This window comes from Oncorhynchus mykiss, chromosome 19 (assembly GCF_013265735.2).
Source record: "Oncorhynchus mykiss isolate Arlee chromosome 19, USDA_OmykA_1.1, whole genome shotgun sequence".
In the NCBI taxonomy this organism is placed as follows: Eukaryota; Metazoa; Chordata; class Actinopteri; order Salmoniformes; family Salmonidae; genus Oncorhynchus; species Oncorhynchus mykiss.
This window is the reverse complement of record NC_048583.1, coordinates 33,386,270-33,402,798: the sequence shown is the minus strand read 5'-3', so window position 1 is coordinate 33,402,798 and position 16,529 is coordinate 33,386,270. Positions and strand designations below refer to the sequence as shown.

At 44.4% G+C, this 16,529-nt stretch overlaps 1 protein-coding gene across 3 annotated transcripts in view; it reads left to right on the top strand.

Annotated features, from left to right (window-relative positions):
* Positions 1 to 1,158: 1,158 nt before the first annotated feature.
* The window catches only part of LOC110497690 (rho GTPase-activating protein 5), a 37,178-nt gene continuing 21,807 nt past the window's right edge, over positions 1,159 to 16,529 (top strand). The window contains exons 1-3 of one of the 3 annotated variants that reach the window (XM_021573967.2): positions 1,159 to 1,407; positions 2,990 to 6,894; positions 8,033 to 8,183. In XM_021573967.2, coding sequence (XP_021429642.1) covers positions 3,181 to 6,894; positions 8,033 to 8,183 — 3,865 coding nt within the window. In that variant the 5' untranslated portion in view covers positions 1,159 to 1,407; positions 2,990 to 3,180. Of the gene's footprint in view, positions 1,521 to 1,574; positions 2,204 to 2,989; positions 6,895 to 8,032; positions 8,184 to 16,529 lie in introns of those variants that run through there. The other 2 variants (XM_021573969.2, XM_036954679.1) reach the window with 2 other exon arrangements.

Genomic DNA, 16,529 nt, shown 5'->3' with positions numbered 1-16,529 from the left:
TGAGCCCACACCCAAAACAGACCCAGACAATGGAGCTTGGACTCCTAGCTTCACTGTTAGAGATATTGCATTATGACTGACAACAAAACAGCACAGCAATGTTTGGATTTCCAACTCAATGTAGAAAAGGCTTTTCTAAAAGGGCTGATAACTTTGTGTCAGTTGTGAGTGACACATTTTCTTTGATACAATGATCAGTCCTCTTATAAACTCCCTAGCACATTTTTAGCATTTTACATGTACATTACAACATGTAAGTTGACCATCACATACCATGCTTGCATTTGGATATTCTATCTACTAGCCGTCAATCCTTCTGGAAAGAACCAAATACATCAGATTGAAATTAATTCTACAATGAATTTCCACTTCAATGACAAAAGAAACATCAACAGCAGACACACAAGTAGCAATGACACTAATGTGTATAGAACAGTGTATAGACATGTAGGCTATTGGTGAGTGAGAGACAAGCTGTAGTCGATTCCCCCTCCCCTCTAAGTCAAGATAAAAGCAAGAGCTTAGCAAACAAGGTTTGGCAAATCTGCTTAAAATCCACTAGTGGAGCATTGAAAGTAAAGGCCTTAGGGTGAGCAGCATACTATCTAGTATTAAAAACCTCACATTGCATTGCTCCAGAGAGCTGCGCACTATCCTTGAAAAAAATGTGTCTGTCATATAAAACCCTCATGGCATAGTATTGTAATTCACATGGAATGTTAATGAAATTATTCAGATTGACTATTTCGTATGTACATATCCCAATAAGAACGTGTTATAACCATGTAATAACATGGTTTGGATCCACGCTACAACATAACCACCAATATGTGTCCGTAGCCTTAAAAAGTCTACTGTGTTTTCAAGTAGGAAAATCAGACAGGCCAGGCTGATGCACCATTGAAAAATGTACCGTATAAATGCTACAGTCTCAATGAATATGTTTATTCTTGTTGACAATGTGCCATATCCTGGTGATGATCCCCAAGTCCTCGGTATGTTTATCAGTATCACACAAATAGGCACACCAAACATTCAGACATTAGTTAATAGATTGAAATTCTTCATTTACACAATTACATAGCAACCATGCACGAGCGTCGCGCCCCCGCTTTGAGCCCTGATGGAAAAGTTACTGAGAGCGATGGTGAGAGCGTTATGTATCAGTCGCCATTACTGACTGGGATGAGAGGGGAGGGAGCAAGGTCTCGGAGTACACGCAGCTAACACCAATAACACTAAATATATGAATACAATCACATTTTGAATAGAAAGAGTATACTCCGAACGCTCCCTGTGACTTAAAGGACACGAGCCGTTGAGAAATGGAATTTGCTGAAGTAAAATAATACACTTGGAATGCTATCTTTTTTTCGTGGTCTCGGGAGCTGGGAGCGACCATGTTAGGTAGGGGAATGTAATTTGGAATGGACTGCATCGAGTTTCTTCATTAGCTACACTCTGGATAGCATTGTCTGTGTCAAGTAAATTCCAAATGGTTCTATTCACGATCAAGGGAGGTAACGAAATATTCCGGCAAGGTCCTTGTAGTTTATATTTTGCGCTCAGTGAAATGTATTGTTCGACTAACACTATATTGCTAGCTAGCCAGCCAGCGTTAGCCACAGCTTGCTAGCTAGTTAGCTAACGTTAGCAGGCTAACCTCAGCCAGAGAGGACTGGAAGCGAGCATTTTTTTGCGTGGTTTCGGGGAAAGGCCCGCGAGCTGGCTAGTCATTCTTTCATGCAAATATCATTGATGGGTTGTCATTGTCACAGTTGATGAATACAATGGCATAGTCAGACGTAGCCTTTCATTGCATGGGTTATTTTAATTGTACCAATAGTGCGCACATTAAGCACGCCAGCTAGGCCAATTATTAACTTGCAAGCTAACGTTACTGTCTAGCTAATGAACCTATGATTGTTGCAAGATGATCGTTCATGTGTTGGTTACTCGCAAATTGTCTAGAACAGCGTTCTACTTTTAAATAACCTCTACATCTCGTGGTAGTGGATTGCTTTCTAGTGAGTTTTCAACGTGTGCCTCTCCGGCGATGAAATTCTTGGTTGTATGTCATTATCATCAATGACGGGGGTTGAGTAGGGCTCACAGTTCAGAACGTAGTTAGCAGACCTTGAATGAAATGTAGCCAGGTACTAGCTACAACTCATAATGAAAGGAAGTCAACGACAGAGTGAAGGTGGCGATGGTTTGCTATTGGCTACCTTCTCACTTGGATACTGATATTCACATATCTCGCTAATAACTAGAACTGCAATAGCTATGTAATAATAGCTACATTCCTGTCTAATACAAGCGTTGGACGGTTGTAGCTACATTATTGTGTCAGACGTCAATTTGACTGATTTGCTAGTCTGTTTGCTATGTACCATGTCATGGTGGGGTGTGTTGCATGATTCTTACGACCATACACAGTGGAACAAATAATAGCCAGTATTGTCAAAATATTCAATAGATGGCAGGTGCAACAGTAACCTGCAACAATAGTATTGCTTGGAGTAAACTGAAACGTAATCCATATTGAATGATGATGAATAGTAGTTTATTTCTAAATTATTTGTGGGTCACTGGTCATTCCACTCAAAGTGGAAGAAATACGTTTTTTATGGAGTTACCAATATACTGTGGGGGGAAAATACACTGAAAAGAGTCACTGACACTGAACATGGGATTTATTTGTATTTGCTACTAACAGTCATTTCTGTAGGTTTGGCTTATGTGACACAGTCTCTAGAGAGGAAATAGCATGCTGTTCAGATTTTGTCATTAGGCCTGTGGACTGTTTGCACCTTGACAATGACTCACTGCAATAGCACCAAATGGCACCCTATTCCCTTCATAGTGCAAAAGTTGTGCACTATATAGGGAATAGGGTGCCATTTCGTATACAAACAATATTAGGCCTATGAAATCAGGTTTTTGGGGTTCCTATGTGTGTTTTTCAATAATACACTTTGTTTTTCAGTGAGGTGATAATAGGGGAGAACCTGCTTCCCAATCGCAGTACGAGGATCTAGGAGGAAAGAGGGATTCACCACTAAAGGGACGAAGCCATGATTGTGCAACACTACCCTATCTAACCAATGGGAGTGGAATGGTAGCTGTGCTGGTGGAAACCTTTCCTGAAAGTGACAAAGCAATGACAGGGGGAATATAATGGCCAAGAACAAGGAGGCACGCCCCCTAACATATGCTGTCAGTGTTGTTGGCCTCTCAGGGACAGAGAAGGAGAAGGGCAACTGTGGCGTGGGCAAGTCCTGCCTATGCAACAGATATGTGCGCTCCAACGCGGACAGCTACTACACTGAGCACACTTCTGTGTTGAGCACAATTGACTTTGGAGGTCGCGTGGTGAACAATGATCACTTCCTCTACTGGGGTGAAGTGCCACACCGAAGTGATGACGGGCTCGAGTGTAAAATTCAAATCATTGAACAAACAGAGTTCATTGATGATCAGACTTTCTTGCCCCATCGCAGCACAAACCTGCAGCCCTATACTAAAAGGGCTGCAGCCTCCAAGATACAGTCTGCTGAAAAGCTGATGTACATTTGCACCGACCAGCTTGGCTTGGAGCAGGATTTTGATCAGAAGCAGATGGCCGATGGGAAACTGAATGTTGACGGTTTTATATTGTGTATAGACGTGAGCAAAGGCTGCAATAGGAAATTTGAGGATCAGATGAAATTTGTCAACAGCCTGTATTCTCAAATGGTCAAATCGAAAAAGCCTATCGTCATTGCTGCAACAAAATGTGACGAGTGCGTGGAGCAGTATCTAAGGGACCTTCAGGCTTTCGCTGCAAGCAAAAAGAACCTCCTGGTGGTAGAAACGTCGGCTCGATCTAGCATCAATGTAGACCTGTGTTTTAATGCGTTAACCCAGCAGATGGACAAAACACGAGGCAAACCCAAAACCATTCCTTATTTGGAGGCCTACAAAGTTCAGAGACAGTTAGTAGCCACAGTGTCCGACAAGTTTGAAAAGCGGATTGTACAAACCGTCAGAGATTATCACACAAGTTGGAAAATGGTGAGTAACACGTTGAAAAACCACCCTGACTATGAGGAATACATCAACCTGGAAGGCACCCGAAAAGCTAGAAACACCCTCAACAAGCACATAGAACAGCTGAAGCAGGAACATATCAGGAAAAGGAGGGAAGAATACTTCTTGAGCCTGCCAAAAATTCTCAATAACTTGCTCAACAACTTGGAAGAACTTGAGAACCTTAGCTGGTCAGAGGCTCAAAGCATCTTGAAGAGCAGGGCCGAGTTTCAATTCTGGTTTGTGGTGCTGGAGCACACCCCGTGGGATGAGACGGACCAAATTGACAAAGTCAATGACAGAAGAGTGCCCTTTGATCTCCTCAAAACGTCGGAAGGGGAAAAGATTTATCAGAACCATGTCCAACATCTGTTCTCAGAGAAAAGACGGTTAGAAATGAAGGATAGATTCAAGAAGACGTTGGATAGAGTCCATTTCATCAGCCCTGGACAACCCTGGGAAGAGGTCATGTGTTTTGTCATGGAAGACGAGGCCTACAAGTATATCAGTGAATCTGATCGCAGGGATGTTTACAGCCAGCATCAGCAGGAAATAGTTGAAAGGGCCAAAGAGGAATTTCAGGAAATGCTTTTTGAACACGCCGAGCTGTTTTATGACCTTGATTTAAACGCCACCCCAAGCTGTGACAAAATGAGCGAGATCCACACTGTGCTCAACGAGGAGCCCAGATACAGAGCCCTGCAGAAACTGGCCCCGGACAGGGAGTCGCTTCTCCTCAAGCACATCGGGTTCGTTTACCACCCCACAAAGGAGACGTGTCTGAGCGGACAGAGCTGCGTTGACATGAATGTCGAGCAGGTACTGGCTAACAGGCTAGTTCAGCTGGACCACAGTCGCTCTAATCTCTACTATAACAGTGCCAACATTGAAAAAGTCAATCTGTGTCTCTTGGGAAGAGAGGGTCTCGCACAAGAACTCGCAAATGAAATCCGAGCCCAGTCCACAGATGACGAGTACACCCTGGATGGGAAAATCTATGAACTGGAGCTTCTGCCTGTTGATGTCAATTCAACGTTGCTCTTTAGCCATACATGGGCGTCGACCTTCAAACCTCACGGAATCTTCTGTGTCTTCAGCTCCATAGAGTCGCTAAATTGTATTGGCGACTGCATAGGGCGAATCAGGGCAGAGATTGCACAGAACAGGAGGGAGAGATACGCTCAGCCATTGCCATTCATTCTAATCCTAGCAAACCAGAGAGACAGTGTTTGCAAAAATATGCCTATCTTGAGGCATCAGGGCCAACAGCTTGCAAATAAGCTACAGTGCACCTTTGTAGACATACCCTCTGATACTTTTCCGCGGAAGTTTAATGAGTTACAAATTAAACAGGCTCTCAGAGGAGTATTAGAAGGACTAAAGCACAACTTTGATGTGACGAGCCCTCTGCCTTCCATCAAAGACATGTCAGAGACCGACTTGAGGATCGTTATGTGTGCCGTGTGTGGGGATCCATTCAGTGTGGACCTTATCCTTTCACCATTCCTGGATTCACATTCCTGCAGCGCAGGGCAACCTGGCCAAAGTAACACTCTGATCCTCAACAAAATCATCGGCGACAGTCGCAGAAGAATACAGGTCACAGTCCTCTCCTACCACTCCTCCATCGGAATCAGGAAGGACGAGCTTGTCCACGGATACATCCTGGTCTACTCGGCAAAACGCAAGTCCTCCATGGCGATGCTCAGAGCTTTCCTGGCGGAGGTCCAAGACGTCATCCCTGTTCAAATGGTGGCCATCACAGACAGTCAAGCCGACTTCTTTGAGAACGACGAAATCAAGGAGCTCATGACTGAAGGGGAGCACATCGCTACGGAGATAACCGCCAAATTCACAGCTCTATACTCTCTGTCTCAGTACCATCGGCAGACGGAAGTCTTCACACCGTTCTTCAACGAGGTGCTAGAGAAGAAGAGCAGTATCGAGAGCGCCTTCATGTACGATAGCTCTCGAGACTGCATGGGTGCGAGTGAAGATGTCTTCCCCCAGTCTCCCCACAGTCATTCCCCTGCTTACAATTACTACCCTGACTCAGAGGATGACACCGAGGCTCCTCCACCTTACAGCCCCATCGGGGATGACGTGCAGCTTCTTCCAACGCCTAGCGAACGTGCTAAGTACAGGATCGATCTGGAGGGAAACGAGTACCCTGTCCATAGCACACCTCTCAGTGACCACGAGCGCAACCACAGAGTGCCTCCACCGGTTAGGCCCAAGCCTATACTACCCAAGTCCAACGTCAAGAAGCTGGACCCCAATCTCCTGAAGACCATCGAGGCTGGGATGAGGAGCAACAGACGACAACGCGGCCCCATGGCCCACGGTGAAGACGTTGAGACGTCCGACAATTACGCAGACCCCATAGACACTCTCCTGAAATCAAAAGGCTTCAGCGACGACATCTACGCTGTCCCGGAGGACACCCAGAGCAGGATTGTCAAAATGCGCAATTCGTTTGGGGGGCTTCACGTCTTGCACGGGGATGAGGAGAATGGCTTCGACCGCAAGACACAAGCCAGCAGGAGGCCCTCCAAGTATAAGCACCGCTCAAAAATACTCTTCAGCAAAACCAAGATGTACCACAGACGTGTCCACTCCGACGTCAGCGACGATGAGTCTGGGCCGGCCATGCAGAAGAAGAAAAAGGGCAGGGCCCATCGGGGCAGTGAGGAGGACCCCCTGCTCTCCCCTGCTGACCCCTGGAAGGGAGGGATAGACAACCCTGCCATCACCTCCGATCCAGAGCAGGATGACATGAAGAAGAAAAAGAAGAAAACGCCAAAGACAAAGGAACCCAAAAAGGTCAGTGTTCTGATTCTTCATCTTCTGTGCAATCGTTTCTTGTGTGTTCTTATGTGTTTTAGATAGGCCTAATACTGTAAAGAGAAATCAAAGCTATTGTACATGTTATATGTAATTTGTACATTGTCTTAACAGCTGGTCATACAATACGGTGATCTCAAGCACTACACATGATTACTATGAAAGAGATTCAGAATCGTCTGCACTGTGAAGCAAGTCGATGTTTTATCTATCACACTGAGAGCAAACGTGACTTGCAATTTCTGTTCAATATTGCAACATCACATATTCCTTGGCAAACATGCACTCCCATTCCTCAGCAGTTAAGACAAGCTACAACACAAGCAGTGACAACATAATCACGGTTAAATATGACCGCCATATTGCAGGTAGCCCCTTCTGTTGTCATAGTTGAGGAGTGATAGGAGATTTATGCAGTTGAAGAATATCTGGGCATCCCACTGTATTGTAGTCTGGTCTGGCTACAGTTGGCCAGATGTTAAAGGCATTTGGAGGCAGGCAGGGTTCCCAGGGCTTGGAGGAAGTACACTGAGGCATGAATCAGTGGACAGCAGTTATGTCCAAAATGGCACCCTATTCCAAATTTAGTGCACAACTTTTGACCAGAGCCCTATGGACTCTGGCCAGAAGTAGTGCAATATATAGGGAATAGGGTGACATTTGGGACATAAGGGAGAGATTGGCCTGTTACACTATATTCTCACAAACTTTATATTTTCACAAAAATACAGTAGTTAAAGCATCACAATTACGTTTCAAAGAGCTTGCTTCATTCTTCATTTTGTAAATGATTTTGTTTGCATATAACAGGGTAATCTATCATACAAAAATGTTTTGGCTAAAAGCCAAACTTCATATATTACAATCATGAATCGGTGACAGTACAGTAGCACTACTGCCATGAAGAATATTCTCATTTTTTGAACATTTTGCTTCCTTTGATAACCAGGCAACAGAACATTAAACAAAGAACAAAATATTATTTCTTGCAAGGTGTTTTACACTTGTGGGGGATGACAACTCTTGAAGAATTGACATTCAAAGGATTTACTTTTTTCTCTGTCTTGAAAACAATGCTGTAATATTGTCTTTCACTGTGTTTTTGTGTTATTCACAGCCAAAATCCAAGCCCCCAAAGCCTTTGTACCCACCCACACGGAGGAACTGGGACAGCAACTACTTTGGTGTTCCCCTGCAGAACCTGGTCACCCCGGACCGGCCAATCCCCTTGTTCATTGAGAAGTGTGTGGACTACATTGAACGCACTGGTAGGTTACTTTTTATCAGTTCTCCCTCATCTCTGATTTGGGTTGTTGTTGCTATTTGAGTGTGTGAGCATGACGCTGTAGTAGTGAATGTGGGCGTGCCTTCCATTTCTCTCTTGATCATAGGCAACCCCAAGTACTGTATCCTTTTCTATTTGGTCGGAATTCACTTGAGCTTTTTGCAGCCGCTGCTAATAAAATGTGGGATTTATTCCTGCTGCCTTTTCACTACTAGCTGACAGTTCTTGGGAGTTCAGTTCTATGATAACATGATAAGTCCTCTGCCCCAACAGACTGGCATGACCTTTATGACGAACCATCGTTGGGGTTTTGGTTATTGTTCAGTGTTTCCACTATATTTATTTAGCAGCAGCACACCACCACTGTTAAATCAGTCACCACTGAAAAAAATAGACGCAAAAAAAATCAAATATATACATATAGAGAGATTTTTTTTTTATTCTGCCGATACGTACTTTTAAGATCAGAGACAAGTTACAACATCCGATCCTCCGAGAAACCTCCAAGGTAACTAGCTAGCTAAATCAAATTGTATTGGTCCCGTACACATATTTAGCAAATGTTATTGCGGGTGTAACTAGCTTGTAATCCTGGAAGTGTAGCCAACCCTATTAATAGATGTATAAAGGTATGCCCCAGGATGACCAAAGCCATCAACCCACCACTGCTTCAAAAGATCCTAGGGGAAAGACTGCCGTTATTGCATTACAAACCACTGAATTCCAGGAAGAAGAGAGGATGAATTTATTAGAGCTATGGTGTAGTTCCTTGTAAGGGTCCCCTCCTTTTTGTATCGACTTAACCTTGCTTAAGATCTTCTGAAGCGCTTACGTAGCTCACTTGATCCTTTTAATTGTTGGATCTCATATAATGTTAAGGGTTAGTCTATTGATTCATTAATTTGGCCCATGGGTTTTAAACAAGCTTATTCACTGAGATGCCCAGCTACATTTGTTCATAATCCTATAGTTGTCAAATGTAGCATTGTAGCAATATTGTTTCCCTTTGCAATGAAACAAAGGTCTTGACCCGCCTTCATATCTGCAAAGTGTATCAGTCACCAGCTGCAAGCAATGACTGGTGAAAGAAGACTCTGCTAACTGCTTACACACTCAATCGCGGTTTTCGTTAAACTTGTCCTTTTTCCTCAGTAATTAATTGCATTTCAAGGGGGGTAGAAGAGGGGAGGGCGAGCGACTGAGCATGGTGAATGATTAAATGGAATTTGATGTTGATGCATTTGGAAATCTCATTGGCCATTATTGTCTAAGCACTTAGCCTAATGCGAGAGAGGGCAATATTTTGAAGGCAGCAGCAGAAATCTCCCTCTAGGGTATTGGTTATGATATCTGATTTGTAAATCTGCAGTTCACAGTAGTGTCTGGAACTGGAAACGATATCCTCTCTGAGCTTAGTGAACCCGCCATGCAGCATTTGTTTTTTTCATAGATATAAGAAAGTGGTTTTCCATTCATTTTGGGGGGTTGAATGTAATCTCAGAGAATATGTAACCCAAACTGGGTAAAAAATATGATTATTTTTGTTTGCTTTGAAGTCAGTGGAATAGAGTAAAAGTCTGAATTAATTCAAGTAGTAGTCATTGGAAACTGCCTGCTATTGCTTTCAGGGGCATCGTGCACCCCTACTTCCCTTTACCATGCTTTGTAGCTGACCACCATATTCAATGGAAACATTGACTGGTAGGCCTACTAATCAATACCCAGTGAGTGAGTAGCTTAGTAGTCGGTCTCAAACAAACCAACATGGTGGTGAATTTCACACGTGTCCGAGTAGCCTAGTTTGTGGCCAAAAGAGTTTGTCTTCTGTTGGTTTCTTATGACAATTGTGATGAGACTCAGACAGGGCCTGAATTTAGCTCTAGGGACCTTGGTTTCCACTGGACTGGAAGTCCTGTGCTAAGGAAATAGTTATAATAGGTGGCAGACTAACATCGGATCACTGAACATAACATACAACAGCACAGTGCAGGAAGAGAGTGGCTGGTTTCATCAAGAGCCTGAAGAATGCTGAAAGAAAATAAGCAATCACATTCAATTAACAGACACCCATGGCAGCCCATTTTCTCTCGGCATCTCTCCTCTCTCTCACCCTTTCTCTCCCCTGTTGCTATGGGCCCTCTCATCTCTCCACATCACAAAATGGAGGAAAGAAAATGAAAGAATTAATGACGTGCTGTGTAAAGAAGCATGTTCACACTGGCATGCTGACTAGTAGCTAATCTTGGTTTATATATACAGTTCCAGTCAAAAATGTGGAAGCACCTACTCATTCCAGGGTTTTCTTAATTTTTACTGTTTTCTACATTGTAGAACTATTGTGAAGACATCAAAACTATGAAATAACACATATGGAATCATGTAGTAACCAAGAAAGTGTTAAACAAATTAAAATATATTTTATATTTGAGTAGCCACCCTTTGCCTTGATGACAGATTTGCACACACTTGGATTCTCCTCAGCCAGCTTCATGAGGTAGTCACCTGGAATGCATTTCAATTAACAGGTGTGCCTTGTTAATCTGTGACATTTCTTTCCTTAATGTGTTTGAGCCAATCAGTTGTGTTGTGACAAGGTAGGGGTGGTATACAGAAGATAGCCCTATTTGGTAAAATACCAAGTCCATATTATGGCAAGAACAGCTCAAATAAGCAAAGAGAAACAACAGTCCATCATTACTTTAAAAGATGAAGGTCAGTCAATTTGGAAAATGTCAAGAACATTGAACGTTTCTTCATGTACAGTCGCAAAAACCATCAAACTGGCTCTCTCTTCAAGGCACATTTAACCAGCATGGCTACCACAGCATTCTGCAGCGATACGCCATCCCATCTGGTTTGCGCTTAGTCCCACTATCATTTGTTTTTCAACAGTACAATGACCTCCTGGCTGTGTAAGAGCTATTTGACCAAGAAGGAGAGTGATGAGTGCTGCATTAGATGACCTGGCCTCCACAATCACCTGACCTCAATCCAATTGAGATGGTTTGGGATGAGTTGGACCGCAGAGTGAAGGAAAAGCAGCCAACAAGTGCTCAGCATATGTGGGAAATCCTTCAAGACTGTTGGAAAAGCATTCAAAGTGAAGCTGGTTGAGAGAATGCCAAGAGTGTGCAAAGCTGTCATCAAGGCAAAGAGTGGGAAATTGTAAAAATAAAGAAAAACCCTTGAATGAGTAGGTGTCCAAACGTTTGACTGGTACTAGTACTGGTACGAGAGAGAGATTTGTTTCCCCAGGGATTCACAATAGTAAGGAAGGAGTAGCCTGCTCCCTTGATGCACTTTTTCCATTAGTGGTAATGGAGGCCTGTGATGTTCACAAACAGCCATGGGCAGATAAAGCCATCTCACTGGATCACAGAGAAAGCCAACAGTCAAGTTAACCCACACCAGATGGATGAGGGGGTCACAATAAGGGACGACTGTCATCTCTGAGTGACATTTGTGTACATAAAATGTAGGCTATACAGTAAGTAAAGGAGATTAATGCATTGATATTCTATGAGCTAACCAGTTTTTACTCCTAGCTACACTGAACAAAATATAAAAGCAACATTCAACAATTTCAAAGGTTTTACTGAGTTACAGTTCATATAAGGAAATCAATCAATTTAAATAAATTCATTAGGCTCTAATCTATGGATTTCACATGACTGGGAATACAGATATGCATCTGTTGGTCACAGATACCTTAAAAACAAGGATCAGAAAACCAGTTAGTATCTGGTGTGACCACCATTTGCCTCATGCAGCGCGACATGCATCTCGTTCGCATAGTTGATCAGGCTGTTGATTGTGGCTTGTGAAATGTTTTCCTACTCCTTTTCAATGGCTGTGCGAAGTTGCTGGATATTGGCGGGAACTGGAACAAACTGTTGTACACGTCGATCCAGAGCATCACAAATATGCTTAATGGGTGACATGTCTGGAAGAACTGGGACATTTTCAGCTTCCAGAAATTGTGGACAGATCCTTGCGACGTGGGGCAGTGCATTATCATCCTGAAACATGAGGTGATGCCGTCGGATGAATGGCATGACAATTATCCTCAGAATCTCGTCACGGTATCTCTGTGCGTTCAAATTGCCATAGGTAAAATGCAATTGTGTTTGTTGTCCGTAGTTTATGCCTGCCTATACCGTAACCCCACCGCCACCATGGGCCACTCTGTTCACAACATTGGCAACAGGAAACCGCTCACTCACACAACACCATACACGCTTTCTGCCATCTGTCCTATACAGTTGATTTGTCCGTGAAGCGCACATTTCTCCAATGTGCCAGTGGCCATTGGAGGTGAGCATTTGCCTACTGAAGTCGGCTACGACGCCGAACTGCAGTCAGGTCAAGACCCTGGTGAGCATGACGAGCACACGGATTAGCTTCCCTGAGACGGTTTCTGACAGTTTGTGCAGAAATTCTTTGGTTGTGCAAACCCACAGTTTCATCAGCTCTCCAGGTGGCTGGTCTCCAATGATCCCACAGGTGAAGAAGCCTGATGTGGAGGTCCTGGGCTGGCATAGTTACACGTGATCTGCGGTTGTAAGGCCGGTGGACGTACTGCTAAATTCTCTAAAATGACATTGGAGGCGTCTTTTGGTAGAGAAATTAACATGACATTCTCTGGCAACAGCTCTGTTGGACATTCCTGCAGTCAGCATTCCAATTACATCCTCCCTCAAGACTTGAGACATCTGTGGCATTGTGTTGTGACCAAACTGCACATTTTAGTGGCCTTTTAATATCCCCAGAACAAGGTGCACCTGTGTAATGAGCGGTCTGTTTCATCAGATTATTGATATGCAACACCTGTCAGGTGGATGGATCATCTTGGCAAAGGTGAAATTTGTGCACAAAATTTGATATGAAAAAGATTGTTGTGTGTATGGAAAATTTCGGGGATGTTTTATTTCAGCTCATGAAACATGGGACCAACACTTTACATGTTGCGTTTATATTTTTGTTCAGTATACATTTGTTAGACACAAGTAACTGAGACCAAATTATATTTTGCAATACTGACCTGGTGAACACTTCTGTATAAGCCTGCATATTAAGCCCTCAACCCTCAGTATGTGTCCTGATGAGTTGGTTTTCCAATCGGACCATGGCTGCTGTACTTACCAGGCAAGAGGGGGAGCAGAGAGAGGACTCAGACCAACTCAGTGGGGATGCAGTTACAATAACCATGAGCTTTTTCAGCATTCAAAGTGACTTTATGCTGAGTGGAAAAGCATCCGTCAGCTCTTTCCCAGCAGTGCGTGTGTGCGTGTTTAGCCCCTGGATCTGAAGATTGGGAGGGTGGGGGTGGCGACTGCGCCGCGGCGTCCTGTTTATCATTCTCCTCAGTCTCAGGGATTACTCTGCTCCTCAATGGGCCAATGATTGTCAGGCGCCAGCCATGCTAGTTTGAGTTACTCGCGCTAGCCGTCAATGTCAACCAAGACGAGGAAACGGCTCTCGAGAATACTCACTGTACTACAGTCAATATCAGTAGGAAAAAGTAAAAGATTTGTTGACGTATTCTAACTTTGATTAGGCCTCTTCTATTGTTATTTAGGTTTGTTTGTATGTGTTTATTACCTTTGTTTTGTTGGTCTTTTTCTGAGTGTCGGAAGTTGAGAGGGAGGGATAAGGTGGTACTTCGACAGTAACAGTAGCGGCCATAATTAATCATCTTTGCCTTGTTCTTTTGAAGTGTCATCTCTGGCGAGCTGTGAAACTGCATTGAAGTGTTGCCATCTCTTTCGCTCTCTGTCTCCATTTGTGTATGTGTGTGTATATTGCCCTGAGGTCAGTCACAGTCTGTTGTTCAGGTGATTTGTTAAGGTCGATCCAGGCAGGAGCTTTTAGCCAGGGCCTCAGTGAGCCAGGCCCAGGGGGAGAGCTCAGAGCTGTGTGGAGGGAGGTGCAGTAGTAGGGCCATGATCAGATGTACAGTATTAGTCAAGCCTCCTTTCAATCCAGCTCCAGCAGTAGCTTCGCGGTGGATGGGCGTCATTGCAGGCCCTGTGGCCCTGTGCTGTGTACTACTGGGGCATGACTTTGCCTTGTGGGGTTGGGCATGACATGGCAGGCCCTGTGCTCCAGCTAGCAGCCTCTGGGGCATGGCTCTACCCTGTGATGTGCCTCTAACTACCACCTGCCTGGCTCTCTCCCCTCCAGTCAGATGAACTATGACTCACTTACCCCCCCCCCCCATGACAATGGGGATCTGTGTCCCTCCAGACTGACTGAATGATTCGTCAGTTCACACAAACAACAATCAGTTATGCATGGGACTTTGGGACACGCTCTTCTCTTTCTACAGCAATACTGGAACTGAGGGTCTGACCTCTGCTGTGCTGCTGTTGTGTTCTACTCTTCCTGCTCCACTCCCCTGACCGTTGTGACTCAAGCACCTTGCTGGAGGCCAGCTGCAACTGGGGAATTTAGTGATGATGTGACAGACTGCTTTTTCAAGGTCTCCACTGACGGGGCAAACGCTTAGCGGTCCATGTTGAACAAGACAAAAGTCCTGTTATTCCCTGTGGCAGCTTGCTCTGCACCGCTCTCTCCCCTCAGTCTGGGGCCAGAGGATGTCACAGAGGGAGCTTGAGTGAGTTGGATATGACAGAGCTGTCGACTCGACACACATCAGGTCCTGTTCTTCTCAAGATGTGGCTGCAAACAGGCTGGGCTGGGTGGTGTTCAGCACTCTTCTTCATCCTACGCATTTTGCCCTTCTTTCTTCCTCCTCTTCCTCTTCCTTTTCTACTTCCTCCTCCAGCTCTTCCTCCTCTACCTCTTCTAGCCTGGTGCTGGCACTAGGAGGCCCCAGTGTTTTGGGGTCTGTGTATAACAGCAGGCCTGGGTCTTGTTCAGTAGAACACAGTGTTTGCAACGCAAAACGAAAATCTGTATTCTTATTGGAAAAGCTTAGCCGTCCTGTTTCACTCTGATTCCAAACATTTTCTCACTACGCAACATGACCCTGTTCTGTTCGGAGCTGCTTGCCACTGCCACCGACCCTCCCTAGTGTGTGCCCACCATAGGCACCAGGGGTGGCCCTCCCCTTCCTCTTCTGCTGGCAGTCATGTCACATCAGCCTCACAATGGAAAAACAACACAACACAGCCTGAACAGAACACTCTCTGCCAACAGGCCCTAAACACTGTACTGGTTCCATCAACCATCAGCCAGCCCTACCCACCCCATAGCAAGGAGCTCAGAAGAGTTCCTCTTTTCTGTTTATCAACACTTAACTGTTGGTATGGTAACCAGGGTCAAATTACCCTGTGTAATGCACTACTGACACACCATAGGACATTACTTCTTGTTTATGTAACAGTTTTCATGGCTCTAGGCTGGCAGTTGATCTGCGCTGGCATAGTGGCTTGGCTTGTAGTCCTCCCCACATCACAACGTCGTTAGTATGACAGCGTTAACCAGTGTAGCTACTACACCGTAGGTATTAATACTTCTCAGGACTGCAGGAGTGAAGTGTTTGAATGAGCGGATCATTGTGTTAAGCCTCTCTAACACTCCCAGCGTGATTAGCCTGTGCGTGTGTGTGAGCATATACTTGGTACTTTTCAGAAACATTTTCTAGGCTGCCAGCAAAAACGAAAAGTGTTGAAAAAGTTTAAGGAATTAAAAGAATGTAGCTAGTTAGCTAGCTGTTGATTGGAAAGTCATTCCAATGTGTCATCACCATCAATATCTTTGGCCGATGTCATCAAAGCCTGAAAAAGTCAATTTTTAAGAGTAGAATATCAGCACAACCTTATCATATACACTGTGTTCCTATTAGTTAAACTTTAAACTGAATTCTTATTACAAGCCTGTTTTTGTTGCTGGCATAATCCATCACATTTGTCTCATTATATTCAGGCCAGGATTTTTAATGGGCCTCGCAGCTGTTAATCTTTTACAATAAGGCAACTAATGTAGCTTTGCTCTGCTGCTGCTGTCCCTGGTGAGAGAAGAGAACGAGAGTGAGAGGAAACAAAAGGGAAAGGGGCAGGGGGTTGTAGGGAAAGTGGAACAGTGATGTACATCTTTCTGATTTACTGACACATGCACAGATATATAAACTATAAACTCAGCAAAAATCTAAGGTCCTGAGTGCTCTGGAGCAGGTTTTCATCAAGGATCTCTCTGTACTTTGCTCCGTTCATCTTTCCCTCGACCCTAACAAGTCTCCCAGTCCGTGCCGCTGAAAAACATCCCCACAGCATGATGCTTCCACCGTAGGGATGGTGCCAGGTTTGCTCCAAACGTGACTCTTGGCTTTCAGGCCAAAGAGTTCAATCTTGGTTTCATCAGACCA